At 53.7% G+C, this 22,728-nt stretch overlaps 1 protein-coding gene across 1 annotated transcript in view; it reads left to right on the top strand.

The window, feature by feature from the left end:
• Positions 1-4,630, top strand: part of HS3ST6 (heparan sulfate-glucosamine 3-sulfotransferase 6) — a 32,204-nt gene extending 27,574 nt beyond the window's left edge. Inside the window, exon 2 of the mRNA XM_068424094.1 lies at positions 4,012-4,630. Coding sequence (XP_068280195.1) covers positions 4,012-4,630 — 619 coding nt within the window. The remainder of the gene's footprint in view (positions 1-4,011) is intronic.
• The last annotated feature ends 18,098 nt before the right edge of the window (positions 4,631-22,728 follow it).

The raw sequence follows: 22,728 nt of genomic DNA, 5'->3' as shown, positions 1-22,728 counted from the left end.
AAATAGTGTAATTATCTCACAAGTAGGTGGGAGTGATTGAGGTGCTGAGGAAGAGGAGCACAACTACCTGCTTGAGGCTGCGGTTCCTGACGTGGTCCGGGGATGCTGGGGGTACCCAGCTCCTCCGTGGCCACCCTGACCCCAGCAGCTGGTGGCTCCGTGGTGACCAAGTGTGGGATGGAGGGTTTCACACCAAGTCAGCAGCGTCCAGCCCATGGGGCCTGTGTGCCTTTCGTGCCCGTTGGAGACTATCCGAGGGTCTGTGTACGTGCTGGCTTGCAGAGCTTACAGCTCTGAGGCACCAGCCTTGGGGGGGTTCTGCGTGGGATGTCACCACCCCATTGCTGTCCCCACTGGGGGACCAAGTGCGTGGCCGTGCTGGCAGGGGAAGGGCTCTGCACCCCATTGCCCAGCCCCGGGGTGTGGGAGCTGTTGCTCCAGCAGTACCTGTGCAAACAGAGCTGGGAATCCCTGCCCTGATGGCGGCTTTTATTAAAAATTCTATCTTAATTAAATTTTAATTAAGCCTAGGATGGTTAATTAAAGTTGGTGCTAATCCTGTGTGCTGAGGAGCCCTTGGTCAGCAGGATGAGTGTGGGGAAGGTGCTGGGTGTGGGTCTCCTGGGCTGCCTGCGGTGAGTGGGGTCCTGGGGGTGCCTCTGCCCCACAGACCCCTTAGGGGTGTCCTTGGCACCGTGGGGCTCAGCCTGGCCCTTGCTGTCCCTCTGCAAAAAGGAAGGGGAGGGGGTTAAAATGCCCTTTATTAACATGTTTTAGCAAAACCTTCACTGGGGCATCTGGACTTGGGTCATTCTTGGTGGTCCCTGCGTCAGTGCCCTGCAGTGCTGTGGCAGGGGTAGCTCATGGGTTTCCTCCCTGGTTTATGTCCTTGGGCACACCGTGATGGCAACTGCAGCAAACCCAAACCCTTGGGGTTTACCAAAGCTGAGCACAACCCTGAATTCCTGAGCTCGGGTCCGGTCGGTGCCAATTTGGGCAGCACAGGCTGAGAAAAGCAGCGGTTGGGTTTAACGTGGGCTCTCCAGGCTCTGGGATCACGTCATCCCGAGTGGCCGCTGTTTGATAACAAACATTTTATTGCCCGTTGAGGGGAGTGACTGTTTTAGGTCTGAAGCTGTGTTTGCTGAGGGAGGGTTTGGGGCGTGTGAGCGGCACGAGGAAGGAGCAGAAATCCCGGTGGCATCAGGGGAAGCACTACTGGTGCCAAACGGAGGGGCTGGACTGCCGGGTAGTGATGCCAGGGATGAGAAGTGGCTCTGAAAATGCTGGTACTGTTCAAAAAAAAAAAAAAAAAAGGGGGGGGGTGGGGGGAAGCCACAAGTGGCTTTTGCCTCTTGTTTGGGGGAGGGAGTTGTGCGGGGCCCAGCATCGCTTGCAAATGCTTTTAATAAAGTGTTCTTTCCTGCGTCCAGGGGAAAAAAACCCAGAAACCTCAAGGCTTTTCCCATTACATAAGGAGCAGATGCTGCTGGGCAGAGCCCTGCCTTCCCCACAGCGCAGCCCCTGCCAGGAACAACCCTCCGGCGGTGCCGGCTCGGAGCAGTGGGATGGGGATCCCTGAAACCCCCCGACGTGCCGCTGCCAAGAGCCGGCCCCGCTGCGGGATCCAGCCCGGGAAGGTCCATCCTCATCCTCCTGCTCTGCCAGTGTTCCCGTGGGGATCCCCTGAGCAGGGTTTTGGAGCTCTCCCTGACCTTGCGTGGGTCAGCTTGGCCTCAGACAAGCAACTTTATAAAACCTGCCCCTGCCTGGGTGAGGGAGGGGAGGAACAGGGACCCCCGGGGAAGCTCCTCGCCTTTCCAGCGAGCCCAGGGGGACACGGGGTGGAGCAGCCCCAGGGGTGCAGGGGAGACCCTGGGGGAACCTTGAGTTTTAAAACCAGAATTCTACCAAGTTCAGGCAAAATGGGGAGTCCTTGTAGGGAAGAGTCTGTCCAGTCCCAACTCTCTTGGTTAAGTGAAACGTCTTGGTTAGACTTGATTCTTTTGCTTTATTTTCCCCCTTGTCACAGCTAATATTCGGGTATTGGTACTTTTTCCAAGAGACTTCCTGGTCCCCGGAGCTCTTTCTGGGATGCTTCTGGGTGTGGAGCAGCTTGTGCCCGATCCCCGTGTGTTCGCTGACCCGTACAAGTGGTTTTGTGTCAGGATGGTGGATGTTTGCTGGCTGGATGGATACAGGCATCTACACAGCAGCTCCTACACGAGCCGCGTCACAGAATCCCAGAATCAATGAGGCTGGCAGAGCCTTCTGGGATCATCGAGTCCAACCATTGCCCTGACACCACCATGGCAACTAGACCAGGGCACTAAGTGCCATGTCCAGGCTTTTCTTAAACACCTCCAGAGATGGTGACTCCACCACCTCCCTGGGCAGCCCATTCTTGGTGCCTCAGCTTCCCCGTTACAAACCAGCACTTGCCTGCTGGGTCAGGTGCTACCAAAACTCCGAGGTGGGAGCCAAGGATGCGTTTGTTCTGTGTATGTGTACGTGGATTTCTGTGTGCACACACACACAGGCAGTGTTTATTCCAGCAGAACCATGGAAGTGGTTTGGTCGTTGCCCCCAGCACCAGAGCAGAACGGTGCTGTGCTCTGAGCAGGATGAGCTTCCAGCCCAGGGCTTCCAGCATCCTCTGTTTTATGTGGCTGGGGAGGGGGGGCGTGCATGTCACCCCGAGCACAACGGAGGGAATGGGGACCACGGCCTGTGACAGCACAGGGGAAACGAAGCCGTTTCGATCCCAGATGAGCCCCATGAAGGGCGAGCTCCATCTCTGCATCCACATGGGGTCTTGTATGGGTGCCACGGGAGTGAGCTGGTGGGATGTGGCTGGGACGCAGCAGCGAGAGCTGTCAGTCCCCTGGCACGTCTGCGCTGTCTGCCAGCAAGGGCATCCGTGGGGAGCAGCAGCAGCTCGGGGTGGCATTGGGTGTTGGGGGGCAGCACTGGTGCCATGCCCACAGGGACCCCTGAGCTGCCTCCCAGCTGGCCCCATGGTCTCAGCTTGGGGGGCTCCACCGTTGGGGAAACCAAGTCCCCTCTTCACCAGGATGGCCAGAGGGGACGTGTCCACCTGCAAGAAGAAGGGGGACACGAAGGGCTCTGGGGGACATGAGGGGCTCTGGGGCAGGTGCCTGTGCTCGTGGCAGGGGGGACCCATTCTGCAGCCCCTGGCTCTCCTCACGGGGTGACATGCCTGGGTAATTTCTCCGGCAATTAATGCCTCATTAAAGTGCACGAGAGAACAATCAGGGCAGTGAATTTTACACAGCACAATGGCAGAGCCCTGAGAGGTTTTCTGCCTTTTTTAAAAAAAGGAAACAGTCTTTTTTCTGGCCTTAACTGCTTGGTGGCTGGAGGCAGAGGAGCTGGGAGCCTTGGTGGGCATCTCCACCCCCAGCTACTGCTTGGGTTTAGCCCCTGTGGGTGCTCATCCCCGCGATGAGATTTTCTTCTTCGCAGCCCTATGGGGCAAATTGGCACCTCCAGGACACACCATGGGTCTGAAGGGTGGGATGAAACCCAGCCCTGTCCCAAAACGCCCAGGTCGAGATGCCAGTCGCCACTGCTGAAACTGGGCTGGAGGAGGAGAGGGCAGGAGGGATTTCCAGGGCTGGGAAGGGGGTCACGGGGGACCGACAGCCTGCAAGTGCCCTCTGGTCTGTGCTGCTGGTGAGGCAGAGTGACGGGGAGTCCCTTCCTGGGGACAGACCCTGGGGGGGATGAAGGGGAGGCTGAGACCAGGTGAGCAGGAAGGAGAGACCTGGGCAGAGGGGCTCCTAGGAGGGCTTTTGAGGATGAGGTGACCGGTGGGGTGTGACAAGGCAGTGTCCCTGCTGGCAGGAGGGAAGGAGAGAGGCCGTCGCAGCTGGGGAGCCCCTGGGCATTTTTGGCTGGTTTTGAGGCTTGCTCCTGCTCGTCCCTGTCACAGCATCAGGTCAGAGCAGCCGTGCCTCGAGCCCTGACCGTGTCCCTTTCTCTCCCCAGGAGCCTGATGCCGCGGACGCTGGAGGGGCAGATCACGATGGAGAAGACCCCCAGCTACTTCGTCACCAAGGAGGCACCGCGGCGCATCTACAACATGTCTCGGGACACGAAGCTGATCGTGGTGGTGCGCAACCCCGTCACCCGCGCCATCTCGGACTACACGCAGACGCTCTCCAAAAACCCCACCATCCCCAGCTTCCAGGCCCTGGCCTTCAAAAACGTCAGCACGGGACTGATCGACACGAGCTGGAGCGCAGTGAGGATCGGGATCTACGCCAAGCACCTGGACAACTGGCTGCGGTACTTCCCCCTCTCCAAATTCCTCTTCGTCAGCGGGGAGAGGCTCGTCAGCGACCCAGCGGGGGAGATGGGCCGTGTCCAGGACTTTCTGGGTCTCAAGAGGGTGGTGACAGATAAACATTTCTATTTTAATGAGACCAAGGGCTTTCCCTGCCTGAAGAAGCCGGAGGGTGGCAGCAAGCCCCGCTGCCTGGGGAAATCCAAGGGGCGGCCGCACCCCAAAATCGACGTGCAGGTGGTCCAGCGCCTGCGGGAGTTTTACAGACCCTTCAACATGAAGTTTTATCAGATGACAGGGCAGGACTTTGGGTGGGACTGAGCCATCCACAGGGCACGCCGCCGTGCTGGGACCTGGTCTGCTCAGCAGTGTGCGGAGCCCGGACCGTGGTCCAGGGATGCTCGTGGCTGCTGTGATCCAGGGGTGCCCATGGCCACCCCACCAGCAACCTCCTCCCTTCGTTTTTAATTTATATCAAGCCTTTTCGGGTGAGAAACGGACCCTTCTGGAGTAGAGAGAAATATTTAAGAAATAAAACCACGGATGACCCCTCTCCCCTCCCTGACCAGATTAAATATTCTTCCATATAAATCTTGCTAATCTATATTAACTGTGACCGTTCTGGGTGGCGAGGGGGAGCGTGGGGGTGGGTGGGGGGGTGTGTGTGAGGACGACGGCTCTGCCATCCACAAGAAAAGCTCTGGACACCAGTTGGGCTCTGGGCTGTGCGGCCGGTGGGGTTTTGCTGAAGCAAATTCTGGTGCTGAGCACAGGGATCAGCTGCTGTGGGGCGGGGGGTGAGGCCAGCCGAGCTGCAGACCGTGAGCGTGGGGTGTGTTTTGCAGAGAGAAAATAGTCTGCAGGGATTTCCTAGTTAAGAAAAACAATTAACGGCAGTAGTTTTGAATAAAGGCCAGGTCCAGGGTTAGGCAGAGGGAGCTGCATATCACATACCTTCGTGTGTTCTTGGAATAACCCACATGATAAAGCAGGATGCTTCTACCCCTTAGGATGAAAATCCCAGTTTCACCCGAGCAGAGCAGACAAAAGCCCCAAACTCTGACCTTTCAGTTTGATGATCTCAATAGATTTTCCAACCTCCAGCCACAGAGGGCCAACACGGGAGGCTGCAGAAATTAGTTTAATCTGAATTAACTGGTTTTCCCTTAATTAAAGATGGGGAAAACATTCAATTAACCTCTAATATCTTATTAGTGTTTGTCTCTTTAATGAGCTAATTATGTTTTCAAGGGCCCTCAGGTCCTGCGTTGTTTGCAAATACGCTTTGGCTGCAGTTCTTCCATCCCAGAGCTGACCGTCCCAGTCGTGCCATCGCCTCCCCTCCTCGCTGCTGCTGGCCAGGGGTGATGGACGTGGCAGCTACCGCTTCTCCTGGGATGGGCACTGGCCCCTTTCACCCCAGCTCCAACGTGGTTTACACTGGTACCTCGTGCCCAACACAGCTCTCCCTGCTCCCACGTCCTGGCTGCTGGCACCTCCTTTGTCCCTTGGAGGTGACACATATTTTCTGCCCCGATGCTCGGGGCTGTAGCTGAGGTTCAGCACGTTTGCTCTGTTCAGCCCCTGGGCTCGTCTGGTCGCTGCTGGGACAAATGACGTGTGCAGGGACGGGCTCAACGTGATGTCGGTGTTAAATACAAACCGTTGCCTGTTTGTGTGCGGGGAGCGTGGGTGTCACTGGTGCAGGCGTGTGAGCGGCACTGGGGACAGAGGCAGGTGCCACCAGCGCCGTGCCAGAGCCCGGTGTTAAGAAACTGGGATATTGTAACAGAATAGTCAGAAGAGATGAAATCTATCCTGGTTTTCCACTGGTTAAAATCCCAGAGCCCTCCGAGCGACGTGGCCATGGCCAGGAGGGGCTCAGCACCCCGTGCCCAGCGCGGGGTCCCCCCAGGACCGCCAGTGCCCCATCGGCCGCCCCGCTGCGGGTTGGATGTCGGAGCGGCTGGAGCCCCTTGTCAGCCTGGCTGGCAGCTCCGCGTGATGGACTGCGCTCTGCTTGTTTAGGTTTTGTTTCCAGCCACGACATTCGACCAAATTATTCTCCGCGAAGGGCTTTAAAGTTTCCCAAGTGCCTGTGAAAGCCTGGAAACGCTGATAGTGATCCTATTTCCCAGCTGAGTGACTGCATTCAGCCCCAGCCATATTGATATGCAAAACGTTCGGGGTCCCCGGCTCTAAAGATGGTTTCTGTCTGCCCTGTGAAAGGGAGCCATACTTTTTTAAAGCCCGGGCCTTTCTAAAGCCGCACAATACCATATAGACTATGCCATTTAAAGCATCTGAAGCGACCCAAAATGTATTGAAAGCTTGCTTTGCAGACTCATTAAGAGCACTCAATAGGTTCTGGCAAATACCGTGCCAGGGCTGACCGCAGGGATTAAGACTTTTGAAGTGTTACACAAACCCCCTGCTTAAACTAATTGCTGCCCCGCAGCTCATGAGGTCAAGTATTTGTATTCATTGCGTCCGAGAGGAGCCACTTCTGGGGCTGTCCAGGTGAAGTCTGCACTTCATTAGATCAAGACAATAAAGCGGCTTTGGGTAGGAAGGGGGAAGGTGCCCGGGATGAAACCTCCGGGCTCGGCTCTTGCTCTGAGCATAAGCACGGGCTCGTGTCCACCACGGCAGTGTTTGGGGTTGTTTCTGCTGCCTTCCAGAGCGATGCGCTTCCAACCACAGAATCACAGAATCAACCAGGTTGGAAGAGCCCTCTGGGCTCATCGAGTCCAACCATTGCCCTGACACCACCATGGCAACTAGACCAGGGCACTAAGGGCCATGGCCAGGCTTTTCTTAAACCCCTCCAGAGATGGTGACTCCACCACCTCCCTGGGCAGCCCCTTCCAATGGCTAATGACCCTTGCTCAGAAGAAATGCTTCCTAATGTCCAACCTGAACCCGGCAGGGGCCGGGGGGGGTCTCACCCGGTGGGACCTCGCACGGGAGGTGCCGCGGGGTCAGGAATTGTTCTGAAACACCCCCAGAAAGTCCCGCAGAGGCTCAGGGACAGGCGTCACTGCTGTACCTTTCTGCACAAGAGCTCTGAAATAAAGATATAAAAAGATGATGCTGAGCTGTGCTGATGCCTCCTGTGTGCCTGCTGTTGCGCTCGGCTGGGCGGGCTGGGAGGGGACACGGGCCACACAGCTGCTTTTATGACTTTCTCCCTTCGTTGTGTCTATCTCAGATCGCTAAACTCCAGGAACCTGGAAGGTGATGTTTTCCCCCAGGCTGGCGGGTGCTGGGAGAATGTCGGGCGATGGAGATCCAGCTTTGCTGCCAAGTGTGAAATATTTTCATCCCCATTAACCAAAATTTCCATTCCTAACGCCATTTTTGTTTTGAAAATTCAGCTATCCAAAGTCTTGTGATTCTTGTGCCTTGGGCCTCCCCCTCCACCCCAACCACTGCATGAGCAAGGAAAAGCAGGGTTGTAAGAGCTTTCCAAAATGATTATTTACTCCTTTTTTCTTTCATACCAAATTTAGGAGGACAGAAGGGAGAGAACAAAAATAGGAAAAAAAAAAAAAAAAAGCTCCAAAAGGAAGAAATTAAAACTTCCCTGCCTTAGCATAGGTCTGGAGATGGAGGAGAGCAGCAGGGCTGATTTGCAACTACACTTTTCATCTTGGTGTGCCCTGGGAATGTTTCATAACCTGTAACAGGGAAAGCCACACTTTTCCCTGAAAAAAAACGCATCCCACCCCATTCCCTGCCTGCTGCACCAGTCCCACATCAAGGTCCCCAGGTGGGGCTCATGTTGCCTTTGGCACCTGCAGGCTATAAATGCAGGGAGGGTGGAGGGCTGGGTCCTCCCTGCAGGACCTGCCCCAGTTGGGGAGGGTGCAGAGGGCTGGCTCAGCTTGGGGAGCAGGATCAGGTTGGTAAGGGGGAGCTGCTGCTGGGGAGGGGGGTCAGCCAGCTTCCCCGTGTGGTGTTTGGGGATGGGGCAGTGTGGTCAGGGAGCATCTGTGGGTGCTGGTGCACCCAGTGTTTGTGCTTGGGGTCTCTAAGAGCAGCTTGGTCTGTCCTGCATCTCCCGGGGTATTTGAGTCCTCGCCCTCGGGCTGCTGGTGCTTCTTTGGGGCACGCTGGGGCTCCGTGGGAGCGGGGCAGCAAGCAGGGCTGGGGCTGTCCCCCAGGACACGGCCGTGCTTCGCGGTTGCAGTGTGGGCAGCGTCGCCTGCAAACCTCAGGGGTGTCCAGGGCTGTGATGCTTCTTGCCTCAGGGTGCTCTGTGGTGGCCACCCTGCTGGGCCAGCGCAGAGGAGAGCTCCAGGGAGGGACGTGCGTGTCCCCTCGCAGTGTCCTGCCTCCCTGCGAAGCCCCGCCGGCACCGCGCATGGCCCTCGCGCAGCATCTGGGGCTGCCAGCTCCGCTGGCTTCTGCTCTGGTTTTGCTCTTGACGTGATCTCAATACACAGAATAAACTCATGCCACATTCCCCAATAGACAAGAAAATGCCCACGCTGAGGGAGAGGCCGCTGTAATTGCAACCAGGTGCCCAGCGGGGGCTTCCAAGTCATGTAGAGTGTGGGCTGGATTCCACATGTGGGCACAAACAAGCACCATCAGGTGTGGGCAGTGCTGGGGTATGTGAATGTGAGGGAAAAAATGGAGTATATGGTGCGTGCATGTAATCCTGGAGAGAGCTGGTCTGCCTTGGTTCGACCTGTGCCCTGATCTGGGGGAGGTTATTCACTGGTTTAACTGGAGTTGGGGGGAGATGAGCACAGCCCGTGTGCTCAGCCCCTCTGGCAGCCTGTGAGCAGGTAGCGAGATGCTTTTGGGAAAATACTAGTTACTTACCGAAATATTTAGCCAAATGATTTATCTGTGAGCAACCTGCTGGGATTAGTGCCTGTCCGAACGGGGACGGAGCATGCTGCTGGCATGTCCCCACCGCGAGGGTGTCTCCGGGCACCCTGCCACAGGTCAGGGCTTGATGCCCTGGTCCCCACTCTGCCACCGCCCTGGGTCCCCCCGCTGTCTCCAAACCCCATGGCTCCCGAGAGCAAATGGGAGGACATGCAAGTGGTGTGGCTGCTAGGAGGAAACTAAGTTTATTTGTATTTCTTGGTGCAAAAAAAGTATTAATTGGACCGTTTTGAAATGCTAGCTGCTGCTCTGTTCAGATTTTAAGTCTTGCCTGTGCATTCAGAGGTGGTTTCTGAAGGAGGAGGCCAGTCTCAGCCTGCTCCTGTGCGGGTTTAACTCAATTGCCAGGGCATTTTGAAACGCTCTGGTCACCCTGTTCCTTTTGGGTGCGTGGGGCTGTCTCCATCCTGCTGGTGCTGCAGCAGGTGCATGGGCTCACGCTGCTGCACGTGGGATTTGTGGCAAATGTGGTCAGGAAGAAGAATGTCTCCTTTGCTTGCAGCATCCTTTTTCCCACTCCGAGCTGAGGTTATGGTCACGCAAGGGGGCCGGATCCCATGGGTGTGGGGTGGAGGGAGACATGGGACGGGGCACTGCCACCATGGCTCCTGCCCGGGGGCCACGGGCACACAAAGCAGGGAGGAGGAGGAAGGGGATGGCCAGAGCCTTTGGGGCTGGCTGGTGGTGGGCGCTGAGCGATGCTGCAGCTCGTTAGAGGTGAGTGATGGTGCCAGAGGGTCTGATCCAGCCCCATTTCTCCCGACATACCATGGCTGCGAGCGGTGGTGCAGACATGGCCGGGCGATGAGGCTGATGCCATGGGCTGGCTTTGCCCCAGCACGAGCATCCACGCAGGCGGCTGCTGCCTCCAGCCGTGCCTGAAAGTCAACAGGGAGAGGGGGAATTGTTCACATATTTTTTCTTTTTGCTGTGAGTGCAAACTTCCATGTGACAGCAGGGGCTGATTGCTGGAGAGACACCCCACGGCAGCCGCAGCATGCTGCCGGCAGATGCCAGCGGGAAAGAAAGTGCGAGGGCTGGAGGGCAGCGGGGGAGAGGCCGGGAAACTGGGGGATGTTGCTGGTGGGGATGGGAAAGGGGCTTGTGCAACAGCCAGCCTTTAATTAAGGGCCTTTAGAGCGTTTTCCCAGCTGGTTAACATTGCCTTGCCATATTGGAGTGGTTTAGAAGCAATGCTCCTCGGGAATGACTCCCTTCCTGTCCGCCCTGTGCGTGGGTGACAGGTCCCCATCCCACTGCCCTGGACCCCCCTGCCCTCTGAAATATGGGGCAGAGAAAAATAGGGCCATGCCCAGGTGGGCAGGACAGGGCTCCCTGTCCAGTTGCAGTGGGGAGAAAGGATCACAGGGGCCCTTTCTGCTGCAGTTCTCATGCTGCTCCCCCGTGGAGTGTCGCAGCCCCAGACCCTGGGGCAGGGGTACCCCGGGCAGGGGTGATGGGGGTGCCACGGGGCACCCAGGCATCCGTTGGAGCCAACGGTGCTGCCTCATTTCTCCTACTGCAATAAACTTGCAGAAACAAACTTCAGAGCAAAAGCATTTGCCCACCTGCCAGCTGGGGATAAACTTCGCTTTGCACATAAACCTGCACAGCGGTGTTTGTGCTGAAACTACTCAGGGAGTTGTGCTGCCTTTTTAAGCTTCATCTGCTCACCCAAATCCTCCTGGAGTGTTTCCCCCCTCCATCCCACACACCCACCACCAAAATCACCTTGTAGAAAATCCTCTTGGAGGTGAGAGCAGAGATGCCCACTGGCTGCGAGGATGGTGTGGGTGTGTGCCGCGATGCACCATCCTTGCTTTGCCGGGAGATTTATTAGTGTAATGAAAGGCAGGAAGGTGCCCCATGAATCACTGTCGCACTGGGACACTGGGATGCTTTGTAAATAACTCGGGGAGCTGGTATGAGCGGGGTGCTCTGCTCCGGTGGGTGGTTGCAGGGGTGCCCCAGCCCTGCCTCCCCCGGGGGTGCGAGCAGAGGGTGCTGCTCCTGGTTCCTTCTTCCGAGCTGGGGCTGAGTGATGGGATGGCATAGCCTCAAGCTTCACCAGGGGAGGGTCAGGTTGGACATTAGGAAGCATTTCTTCTGAGCAAGGGTCATTAGCCATTGGAAGGGGCTGCCCAGGGAGGTGGTGGAGTCACCATCTCTGGAGGTGTTTAAGAAAAGTCTGGACATGGCACTTAGTGCCCTGGTCTAGTTGCCATGGTGGTGTCAGGGCAATGGTTGGACTCGATGAGCCCAGAGGGCTCTTCCAACCTCAGTGATTCTGTGATTCTGTGTGATTCTATGGCTGAACACCATCCTCCTCCTCCTCCTCCACACACCCCGGCCTCGCCGCAGTGCTTGAGGCTCCCCACTCTGTCGACTCCAATGACGTGGTTAGTGCTGGGGCTCCCTCCACTCCTACAGCACTCTTTTATCTTTGGAAAAAATCACAATAAAAGCTAAAAGGCAACTTTAACATTGTAATGTTAAGAGACAGCTGGATGGGAAGCGCTGGGAGAAAAAGGCTCCTGCCTGGGGCTGTGGTGCAGCCGGGGCTCTCAAGCACAGCTCGACGGCTGCTGCGCAGGGACGCTTAAAGTGGGGATAAAAACATAAAAAACAACATTTTCTGGGCTGGCCGATGTGCTGTGCTCAGGCAAGGGAAGGACAGGCTTACACCAGGGCTGGCAGCGCAGACTCCTGTTGCCTTTAGGACAGATATTGGGGTTATTCAGCCCCGTCTGAGCTGGCGGCCAGTCGTGTACCTGCCTGCGGAGGATGCGATCCTGGTGCAGTGTGCCCAGGGACTGGTGAGGGTTAGCGAGCGGGATGGTGCACAAGCAGGCAGCAAAACGCAGGCACAGGCTGAAGCACTGGCCAGAGCAAGAGCCTGTAACCGGCAGAAAATGTTCCAAGTCTGGAGAGGCTTCGCAATAATTTCCACATTCTGTAATTTTTCTCAAGAGGGGAAGAGAGGCAAGCCTGAAATAATTACCCACACAAGCAACCATTGAAACGTTCTTTACTGCGAGCACTGATCACTTACTGTATTTAACAAGACAATTTTGGCTCTCGGCACATAAAAGCAAGCAATGATTAAAGCTCTCATGTTCAGGGTCCGTGAGCCAAAGCACAAAAGTCTATCGCTAGATCCAAGTCTGAGCTTGGCAACCCACTCCAGGGAGTGAGCCAAGGTGAAGCGGCTCCGCTCAGTATCTGTGGGGTTTGGGGTGCTGGGGAGCACAGCGGGTGCTGGTCCCCCACCCCGCTGATGCCAGGTGCACGGGGGGCATCTTGTGCCTTCAGCCCTGGAAATGATCTGGGGCATTTTGCAGGAGGTGGAAGATGTTGCAGCTCCTTGGGGCTGTGAAAGGTTCCTCAGCGGTGGGAAGGAGCAGGTGCTGAGCTCGAGGGCAGCTTGGGAAATGGGGCCAGCGGGTGTCTGCTGCTGTCCCCCTCTGTGCATGTGGAGCAAGAGAGGGTATTTGGGGGTAGCTGATGCTGCCTGGAGTCAGGGATCCCACTTTGGTCTCCCGGGTGTCTCAGGCTGTGCTCACTCCCTTTGGGGCATCGAGCAGCTAAATTGGAAGGAGCTGTCCCCTGGTGAGAGGCCAGCAGGGTATCACGCTCGCCTCGGGGTAAAAGCGAGCAGAGCTGATGAAAGCACCCTTTTGTGCCGCGCTGTGTGCTGCCCTGCTCAGAAACGCTGCCCCGAGATGAACTGGGATCAGCACGGCCAGAGCTCGCAGCAGCGCTGGAGACGTTACAGCATCAGCCCCCTCGCTGCTGTCACGCGTCAGAGCGGGGGGATGCTGCGAGGTGCAGGGCCCCTGTGCTAGCAGAGGACGTGGGGATGCTGCAGGTGCCACCAAAGGTGTGAGCCGTGTCACCCAGGCAGGCAGCACGAGGGGCCCTGTGTGTAAAATCCACTCCTGACCCGCAGGTTTGCACAGCTCCACCGCTCCCCTGTAACCCCCTCCAGTCCCTGATCTCCGAGACTGGCTTCGTGGCTGAGACAGGAGTTTGATGCACGATTATCTCCTTTGGAGAGTGATATTTTTGCAGCAAAGCCAAGAGGAGCTGCCTGCGCGTGCCCATGGGGACAGTCCCATGTGTACCACGTGGTGCTGAGGGTCTCTCCTAAAAGCTGGCTGTGTTTAAGATGTTTTTTTAAGATGCCATCATCCTGCGGTGATGGGCAGCCGTGTGACACCCAGAGGAGTGTCTGCTGCAGCACATCCCCTTTGGAGGGGCTTCATTTTACCCTGAGGCTGCCGATGAGGCAGGATGCTGAGGTCAGTGGTACAATGTCTTGGCGTGAGTGTCCCGTGGAGTCTGAGGGTTGGTGTCACGTCATGGCTCTGCATCGGGCTGCTGGGAGAGCTGGCGTTAGCGGGCTGAGCTCTGCCTGGTGCGGACAGGCAGCCCCAGCAATGCTGGCGGCAGGAGGAGCTGGGCATGGACTCAAGCCTGAGGGACTAGTTTCTTGCTGGCATAAATCACCCTTGTTTGGTTCAGCGCAGCTGCATGATTGAGACCAGGTCAAGATCTGGTTCAGATCTTCCTACTTTGCTTGTTAAGCTCCTGTCCTTGAGGATGGTGTCAGTTCACCTTTGAGCTAAGATAAATGAGTCCCAGTGTAGCAACACTAAATCTATCCAGCCTAGTGCTTGGCTTTTCCGGGTCTCTATGCTTGCTGCAGGACAAGGAGGGCTTCCAGGGAAATGCTTGGGACAGCTGAGAGAGACAGCTCTGCACGGACAGCATTAGGCAGGGTCCCCTGTTGCCTCTCCCCTGGAAAAAGTGCAAGAATTCAGACATTGAATAAATTCCGCAGACGTTAACTATGCTAATCAAGCGACTGCTTATACACAGGGCTGTTACGTACTGCCTTCCTCTTCTCCCCAGGCGTGGGGGAGAGATCCGTGCCGAGAGCTTTTATTTCTAGCAGTGGCCTCCTGGCTCTCCTGGAGCGCGTGGTGCTGTGGGGATCCAGCTCTCAGTGTGACTGCGTGTCCCTCGGGTGCCTCCACTCCACCTTGGATGCAGTTGAATAGTTGTGTTTTGTCTGTCACTGCCCTTCTGGCATTAACTGGGAGCATCCCACGGTGGGCAGACGGCTGCATCCCGTGTCCCCAGGGATGTCCCCACAGCACTGGCCATCCTGGCTGGGAGCCATGTGCCAGCCCAGGGCACAGCTGCCACTGGGACCCGCCTGGGAGCTGTACTGGCTCTCTTGGCTTCATTTTGGATGAAAAAGAGCATTTCCTGAGCGGCTCTGCCAGCCCTGCGCTGCTGGTGCAACCCTGCCAGCCCTGGCAGGGATGTGCGTTAGGCCCTGGCAGATGGGCAGCCTTCGACTGCGTCCTCTGCTCGCTCGGATGAGTTGTGCTTGTTGGGATTATTTACTGCACTGATCAATAAATACTATAGGCAGCGGGCTGTATTTCATGAACACAGCGCTAGACATGTGCCTACTACTCTACTTCAAGAGCATAAATAACACTGGGGCATCAGCAGAAATTAAAACCAAACAGATATAACTTAGAAAAATTTACACCCAGATTTTTTTCAACATGGGGGGGAAGGAAGGAAACAGCCCAGGATCGTTGTCTGAAGCTGTTGTGCCCCTCAGTTAATCAAGCCTTTCTCCTGTCTTTCCCGAGGCTGGCTAGGTTGGCCACCCATGGCTCTGGCTTTGCTCCTGCCTCCAGCCGAGGCGATATTGGCCATTTCCCACCAGCACGGGCAAGCCACCTGCTTTCCCCACGTCCCCTCACGTGGGGGGACACAGTCTCAGGCTGGCTGCTGCTACGTGCAACTCAAGAGCCGCCTTTGGCACGTCCCACCTGCCATCAGCTGGTCCCCGTAGTTGCACGCTGGCATTTATTTTGTTAGCAAGCGTATGTGCTGCAGTCACTCGGCTGTTTGTTTTCCTTCAAAATGCAATATAGATCTAATTATATGGAAACAAACTATAATAAATAGAGGGGTTATTCAGTGCAGGCAGCGAGCGCTCGAGTCCCCTTCCCTCTGGTAGCGTTTAAGTGTTTCCCCCGCATCGGTGATGCAGACGTTCTTCATAAATCAGCGGAGGTAGGAGCATATTTGCTCCCCCGTCTTTGAAGAGGCGTCAGATCTCCGAACAGAGGCTTCTTGCTGGGTGATCCTCCGGGGCTGGTTCTCATTTCCTTGTAGGAGGTGGGTCTGGAGCCCATTTTGTGCGTTTGGGAAGGATTGGAGGGGGAAGGGGGAGGAAAACGAATGACTTTGCTTCGTTCACAAAAAAAAGCGCCTTGACACCACGAGCACTGCGCACCATTAACATCCCTCTGACACAACTATTTACCATATTGATTTGGCACAGGCCACGGCAGGGCTGAGGCTGCGGGGAGGCTGAAAGGCTCTGTAAGCGTAACCTGGGCTCGCTGCTAGCCTTGGTTTGGGCTTGATCCTGCCTAGGTGCTCAGCAGGCCTGACCCAGGCTGGGTTAAGCCCACGTTGCTTTAGGTACTGCTGTGGCTTTTGCCCCTCTGGTGTGACTGCTGGCTTTGCCGTATGCCCAGACCCCACGAGGAGGGCGATGGCACCGAGGGCTGTGCCAGAGGCGGTGGGGAGCAGCGGGTGGTGGTGAGGGATGCGAGACGGCCGTGCTCCCTATCAGCTGCTGCCAGTCCTTACTGGCAGGTACATCTTCAGGTGCTCTGCTCGGCCTTCAGAGACCTTTGAGAAACATCAGCCCCTGTTCTGGATCTTTGCCAGTAATTGCATGTGTGGCCCCTCCGAAGAGGGGCTGGTGAAGAGTGGAGAGAACATGGGGTGCCTGTGGGTCCCCGGATGGGTGGTAGCTGCTCTCTGCTGTGGGGTCCCTGTGGTGCTGGTGGGCTCAGACAGGGTCCCTGGAGAGTCCTCATGGCTGGTGAGGGCCCTGCCCTGTGTCTTTGCTGGAACAAGGGATTCATTGCTGTGGGTGCTGCTGTCAGCCCTTGGGAAGAGCCTCTGGGTGCACCCAGCCTTTGGCTGCATTGCCTCCCAGATAGATGGGGATGAATGGTGTCACTGGGGAAGGGCAGCACCTGTGGCTGCAGGATTGCATCTTCCCTTGTGTGTTTTAATAGAAGAAAAGTTACCGAGTCGAGGCATTAAGAGACCCCCCAGCTTCTAGGGGCAAGCTGCAAGGGAGGTCAACAAGAAGGAGGGTTCCTGTTCAGCTCTGCTCGATATTGACTGTCTTGGAGAAAGGGTCTTAACACATGACAGCTGCATGGTGGCACAAGGCATCCATCTCTATATGCAACCACTCTCGTACCCCTCCTAAATCTCTCCTGTGTGTGTGCATTAACTGGGAAGGGCTATCAGAGATGTGTCCCTGCACAAGCCTAAGCGCCGCGCTAGGGCCAGGTTGCATGAAGAGGAGCATAAGAGGCTTTTCCTGCTAGCCCATCACTTACTGTGGCAGCCGTGGGATGTGTCAGGCCTCCGAGGAGCTGGGCATTAAGTATGGACACACTTTGGACGCATCCTGGGAGATGCCTTCACCCAGGAAGAGCTCAGGCGTTTCCCCAGAAGAGCGGCTGCCCTGAGACAGCATTGCCAGCCACAGCCAGGACCGCCACGGTCATACAGGTAGCCACAGCAGGAAGAAACTCCCTGGAAGATTTTTAAGGTATTTATCCAGCAGTTTTTTAAAGGTAATTGTAAGACGAAGGTTGAGCTGGAACATTTCTGCCTCACTGGGCCATTTCCACCGAGGAGCTGGCAGCAGGCAAGCTGCTGAGTGAGGAGTCGGCGTTGCCACATGGAGCTCTGCTCTGGCTGCTTGCTAAAGAAAAAATCACACAGGGCCAGGACTTGGCAGCCCTTCTCCACAGAGACCACTTGTATGAATAAATGTTACTCATCAGCGTTACTCAATGCTACAGGATCTGGCCCACGTTCATAAAGAACAACTGCATTTTGGCCTGAGTTCAGCAAAGCACTCACATGTGTGCTCAGCGCGAAGCACATGAGCGGTCCCGGTGACTCCCTGGGAGAAATTTTGTGCTTAAACACACTCTTTGCTGCATCTGCGCTTTCATCTGACTTGACTTTTGTGCCTTGAGTCTCCCTTGGCTTTCCTGGTGGAGCACCCTCTGTGTCGGCGAAGCCTGCGCTCCGTCTGCGTCTCCATCGAGTTTGGCTGAGGCAGGAGCCTTATAAAAGGGGAGCTGGGGATTTGCTAAAGAAGGTTGCAACGGGGAGGCTGAAGCAGGCTGGCAGGGCTGTATCTTATTTCTATTGTTAAGAGCAGGGAAGAGGGAGGAAGAGATTCAGTGAAATTGGAAGACTCGGAATTTAAGATGAGAAAGAAAAAAAAGAAAACCAAAACCCAGCCAAAACCATTTTTGTGTTATGTGTAACTAGTCTGTGGGAGTTTGTTGCCACGAGGTCCTCCAGAATCTGAGCGCAGAAGGTGAGACGAACAAAGCGTGGTGCGCAGGTAACGGAGTAACCCCCGTTGCTGTTAGATGTGAGACGCTTTGGAAGGGAACGAGACTTGAAGGCTTGAAGTCACAAACCCATCGCTCGTGTCGCAGCCCGGTTCTCCGCAGGCTCCCTGCTGCCTCTCTGAAACCACGGACTTATCCACGAGACACAAGATCCCGAGTTAGATGGGCTTTTGTCTGCACAGCCATGGCTGCTCCTCTGTTTCTGCCGTCATCTTTAATCTAACTCAACCGACTGCAGCGGAGTTACATCAGGGACACGTTTGGCCTCCAGTATTTACGCGCGCAAGTGCCAATTTCCCCTTTCGTTTCATAAACGGGTTGTTAAGTACATTAGCGAGCCTTGTGAATCGGGACAGCGATCATACGGGCGGGCTCCAGAAAAGGAAATACTCATGTACAGCAAGACAAGAACAAATTCAAAAGAATAGAAGAAACTCTTGTTAGATACGAGGTGCCTTGCCAAGCCGGTGAATCTGGATGTAGTTAGAGAGGTGTACGGTACACACAAGAAGTCTGTAATAGTTGATTCCAGGGATATATATTTCCGGGACAAGTTGTTAGATTGACCTCTAGCGTTCGTTTTCTTAAGGGAAAATTTCTTGATAAAGTCCTGTTTTGATCAGGTCTCGTACCTTTGCGCTCTGAACAGGCTTGGGGGGGAGGTTTTGTTTTTCTAACGGATAAAAACTTAAAGCGTCAGTGTCAGTCTGCAGGAATCCTCTAACGAGCTGGCTGACAGGCAGCCGGGCGTGCTGTGGAAATGCTGACACGTGATTACCTAGGAAGGGGCTGGATGCGGTCCTGGCTCTCGGAGGCAACGGGAGGCTTGCCACCGCCGCGCCGGGGCCGAGCGCTCAGCCAGGACATCAAAGGTATATTTTTTGCTGGAAAGTTTAGCTTGGACAGGTCGTTTGGATTTCACTGAATTCTGTGGTGGGGGAAAAAATTTTATTTACTCTAAGATCCCAGTTTTTTCTGACAGCCATTCCCAGCTGTCTTTGAGAATTATGTCCCAAGTTTTCCTCTTTATGAACTGCTCATGCAGGGATCGAGTTTTAGGCTTGGTTGGAAACTGGAGCAACTGAAGATTGGAAGGGTTTCCCCCCACTTTTGTCGCTGGAAGACGCTCATCCCATGTGTCCTAATTGGTATTGTTCAGTATCGTGTGTCTCAAACTCAAATCCAGATATAATTTACTTGGTTTTGGTTTAATTGATTTGAATAGCTGAAAATGTTTGAATGGCAGCCAATCGACGCTAATTTTTTTTTTTTCCTCTCAAAGCATTCTTCCCCAGTGTCAGGGACATGTCACTAAAACTATTTTTAATCATTGTATTTTTTAATTCATGATGTTTTGTTGGAAAATATCCATCGTTTGTGCGCCCATAGAGGGAGGATGAAATTCTGGTCTTGGGGAAAGTGATGAAAATCCAAGTAATTTCACTGACTTCACTTAAATTATTTTGGAATTATGTGCGGGAGAAGTTATCCTCTATAGCCTGAATGCTCTCACGCCGCTCGTAGGCTACAAAAAGAAGCACTTTCCACCTCTGTAGCTTCAGGCAAGTTAAACAGCAGGCTGAAAATCTTGGGCAATCAAAGCCTAATCTTCAAAAAATCAAGGTAGAGTATCACTGTGCAGTGGATTTCTGTACGGACATCTTGTTCTGACTTTTTGCTATGAAAAAGACACAGAAGGGTTAGTTCTGGGATATGTTTATTTGCTAACTATTCGCTGACAATATGCCAGCTACTCAGTGACTGCCCAGAAGGTCTAAGATTTCAATTGTGGTGTTTGTTTTTCACTAAAATTCTGCGACGGCCACCTGACATGAGCTGATTTCGGTGTCGGGGCTGGTGCCGACTGCTTGCTTTCCTCTCCAGGTTGTGTTGGCTTGCCTGCGTTGCGTGACGTTTCTGCTCCACCCTTGCGCGAACGTTGCAGAAGGGATTAATTAGTGCTGAAATCGTTATGAATTGAGCTTGCTGATGAACGGGCATCCAGGCCCTGCCTTGGAGAGCGAGCACGCTGCCTTCCCCCAGCACGGACTGCTGCAGAAATGCCGTGCTTGCTGCATTCGGGCCCTGCAGATGCCATTCACTCCCTGCCCAGGGTAAGGCTGGGTCTGGTTTTAAGCAGTTTCATGTGAATTCATCAGAGAGAACAGGGAGACTTTGTTGTCTTGAGAGCAGCTGTTGTTTCAAAACACCATCCTTTCTGGACAGCTGGAAAGAGCAGCGCTTACATGTCCCATATAGCTTTACACCTGAAAGAAGGCTTTTTTCTTCTTTGCCAGCAATAGGGATTTCCTTGTGCAGAAGAGAGCTATTGGCGTCCCCACCCGAGCGCTCAATGCATGGTCCCGTTTGCTCATGCACACGTTCAGTGTCTGAGCCACTGCCAGGTCTTGGTGTCTTCCCTGGACCAAAGAAGCCAGGATTAGCATAGATTAGGTGGGAACTAGCTCTGGTTCATGTTCAGTTTCATACTAAAATAAAACTCTTTTGCTGCATTTTCTTGTGCTGCAGGAGGTTGTGGTGCTGCTCGGAGCGAGGAAATCCCACTGAAATAGCACCAGGATGACTCCAGTGCTGGGGACCAGGAGGGGGGATGCAGGGCAAAGCGAGCGATGAACAATGAGTCACTGCGGTGATGGGGAGAAATTTAGATTAAATATCCCTCAACACGCTGAGCACCTGTTGGCTGCATCAGCACCTGCATGACTTCTGCTAAAGATGTCCATCATTACTCCATCAGCACTCCCAACTCACAGCCAGTTCAGGTATCAGCCAAAGCCGCTGAACAGTGAATACCTTTAATAATTTGCTGCTTTTAATGCATTCAGTCAGGCCAATTAGGTAAAATTACAGGTCTGCCCTTTTCATTTTACAGATTCTTTTTGTCCTAAGAATGTATAAATATGCAATAACCCCACTCAGTAAACGCTGTGGGCAGCGTAAAACTCAGAGAGCAAATATTTTTATATTGCTCTAGCTTTGGAGATCCTTTTGAAGATGATTTCTGAAATGTCCCTCCTAGTGCTGGATGGGGACTAGCTTCCCCTGCATGCAAACGGTACTGATCGTCACGTAACAAATTGCTAAGTGAATTACAAAATGGCATTTGCACTCCTTGACCATGCCGATGAGTGTAATTTAAATAAATCCATTCATGAAGGCCTAATTAGCAGGGACCGTGCAATTTGCAGCCATGTATGGGAAGTCTCTGCTAATCACAGATTGAATCGGGCAGAGTGCTAAGTGCCTCTGAAGTGCTGGAGAGTTAAAATCACTCAGACCTTTCAGGGATCAATCACTAGATCAGAAAAATATTGAGTTAATATTGTTGCCCTCCCGCAGAGGCTGGTGCTAGTACTGGAGAGGGGAACAGGTCCTCGGGTGATGCACGGCCCTCAGGAAACTGCTTCTGGTCTTTCTCTTGCCTCTGTTTTTCCAGCTGTCAAAGGGAGATAACGATGCTGTTAGAGACTACCTTGAGGTCAATTGAGGAGGAAAGCTTGAGTAAAGCTGTGTACAGATTGAGTAACTTTTGTTTTTGCAGGCTCTATTCAGTGTTTGTATTTAAAATTCCTAACTTGGAGAATCAGCTGATGTTGTAAATTAGCAGGAGACATTCGGGTTAGACATTTGTTTATTATAAACACCAATAAAGGTGTTATTTGTTTACAGTAACTGACAGGAGTCCAAATCGGTGACTGTCCCCTGTGTGCCATGTGCTGTACGAACGGCAGAAGTCACAGCACCCCTGTGAGACAGGAACAGCAGTCAAATGAATTTTCATCTCAGTATTAGCAAGTTAGAAATTCAGCATCTAATCGTGTCTTCCAGGGAAACAACTCTGGTCCCACGTCCCCTGCCTTTGTGCCTGTGGCCAGGTCGGTGCATCCCTTCATGATAACATCTTAGCAGGAGCTATCATGGGAAAGTAAAAAGCAGCTTTTTTTTCCCAAATGTAGGTGCATTGAAAATGGGAGTGGAACTAAACCACAAAGCAAAACCACACGATCTTTAGATGTCTGCTGAGGCTATGGGGACGCCGAGGAGCAGTGCACAACAGCATCCTTGTTCTGGTGGCTTTGAAATGAAACAAAGCCTGCAGCTCTGCACTGGGGACACCGGCAGCATTGGGTTTCACCTGCCCTTTGTGCCTGTGGGAGAAAAGCAGCTCAACCTGGACAAAACCTAAGGAAAGTGGTGACCGTGCTGGGCAGCAGCGCAGGATCCCAGCTTGGTTCAGCAAGGCTCCATTTAAGCAGGTGCTTATGTCCCACCAAAACCTTGCTGAGATACTAGACAAGCTCAATGCCTGCAAGCCCGTGGGCTGTGATCCTCCTTTTATCACCCTCTGCAGTGGTGGAGATCCCACAGATCTCATTTCAGGTTGTTTTGGTTTTTTTTTTTCCTGGTTTACCTTGCAGTCATGGTGGTAGGAATGAGACCTGTACTTTAGTCAGCATTTTCCAGCTAGTGTATGAGTTCTCCTTCCCATTTGATTAGGATCCCATCACCACGTTCGTTATCTTCTGCTTGTTCATTTGATTGAGATAATTAAAACAACAGAACTAACAAAAAAAATATACCTCATTCTGTTTAATGGAAGCTTCAAACCTATGGAACAAAGTTAAATCTATGGATCATACTGTATAAAAGGTGACCTGAAAAAAAACCCCACCCAGGCTGTCAGCTCTCTGGCATGCCGTTTGTCATCAGCATGGTGTAATTATCATGGACTTTAGTGACGCAATAAATATGAGAGCACAGGTGGTATCCATTTTCAGCTGTTTAATTGAAGAAATGAAAGATCCTGTAGTACAGAGTCAACACAGAATTTGTCAGGCTACACTAAAAACTTCAATAGCCGTGACCTTGAGTTCATAAAATTACTCATCAGGAGTAAAATTTTTTATGATACAGAAGTGAAGAGTATCGATTTTATAAAAAATAATTTTATAGGTAATATAAATGGGCAAAATGGCTCACTCTGGTCTTCTGCAGGGCCTG

The sequence above is a fragment of the Nyctibius grandis genome, chromosome Z, assembly GCF_013368605.1.
Source record: "Nyctibius grandis isolate bNycGra1 chromosome Z, bNycGra1.pri, whole genome shotgun sequence".
In the NCBI taxonomy this organism is placed as follows: domain Eukaryota; kingdom Metazoa; phylum Chordata; class Aves; order Nyctibiiformes; family Nyctibiidae; genus Nyctibius; species Nyctibius grandis.
The sequence above is the reverse complement of the archived record's forward strand: the minus strand, read 5'-3'. Positions and strand labels throughout refer to the sequence as shown.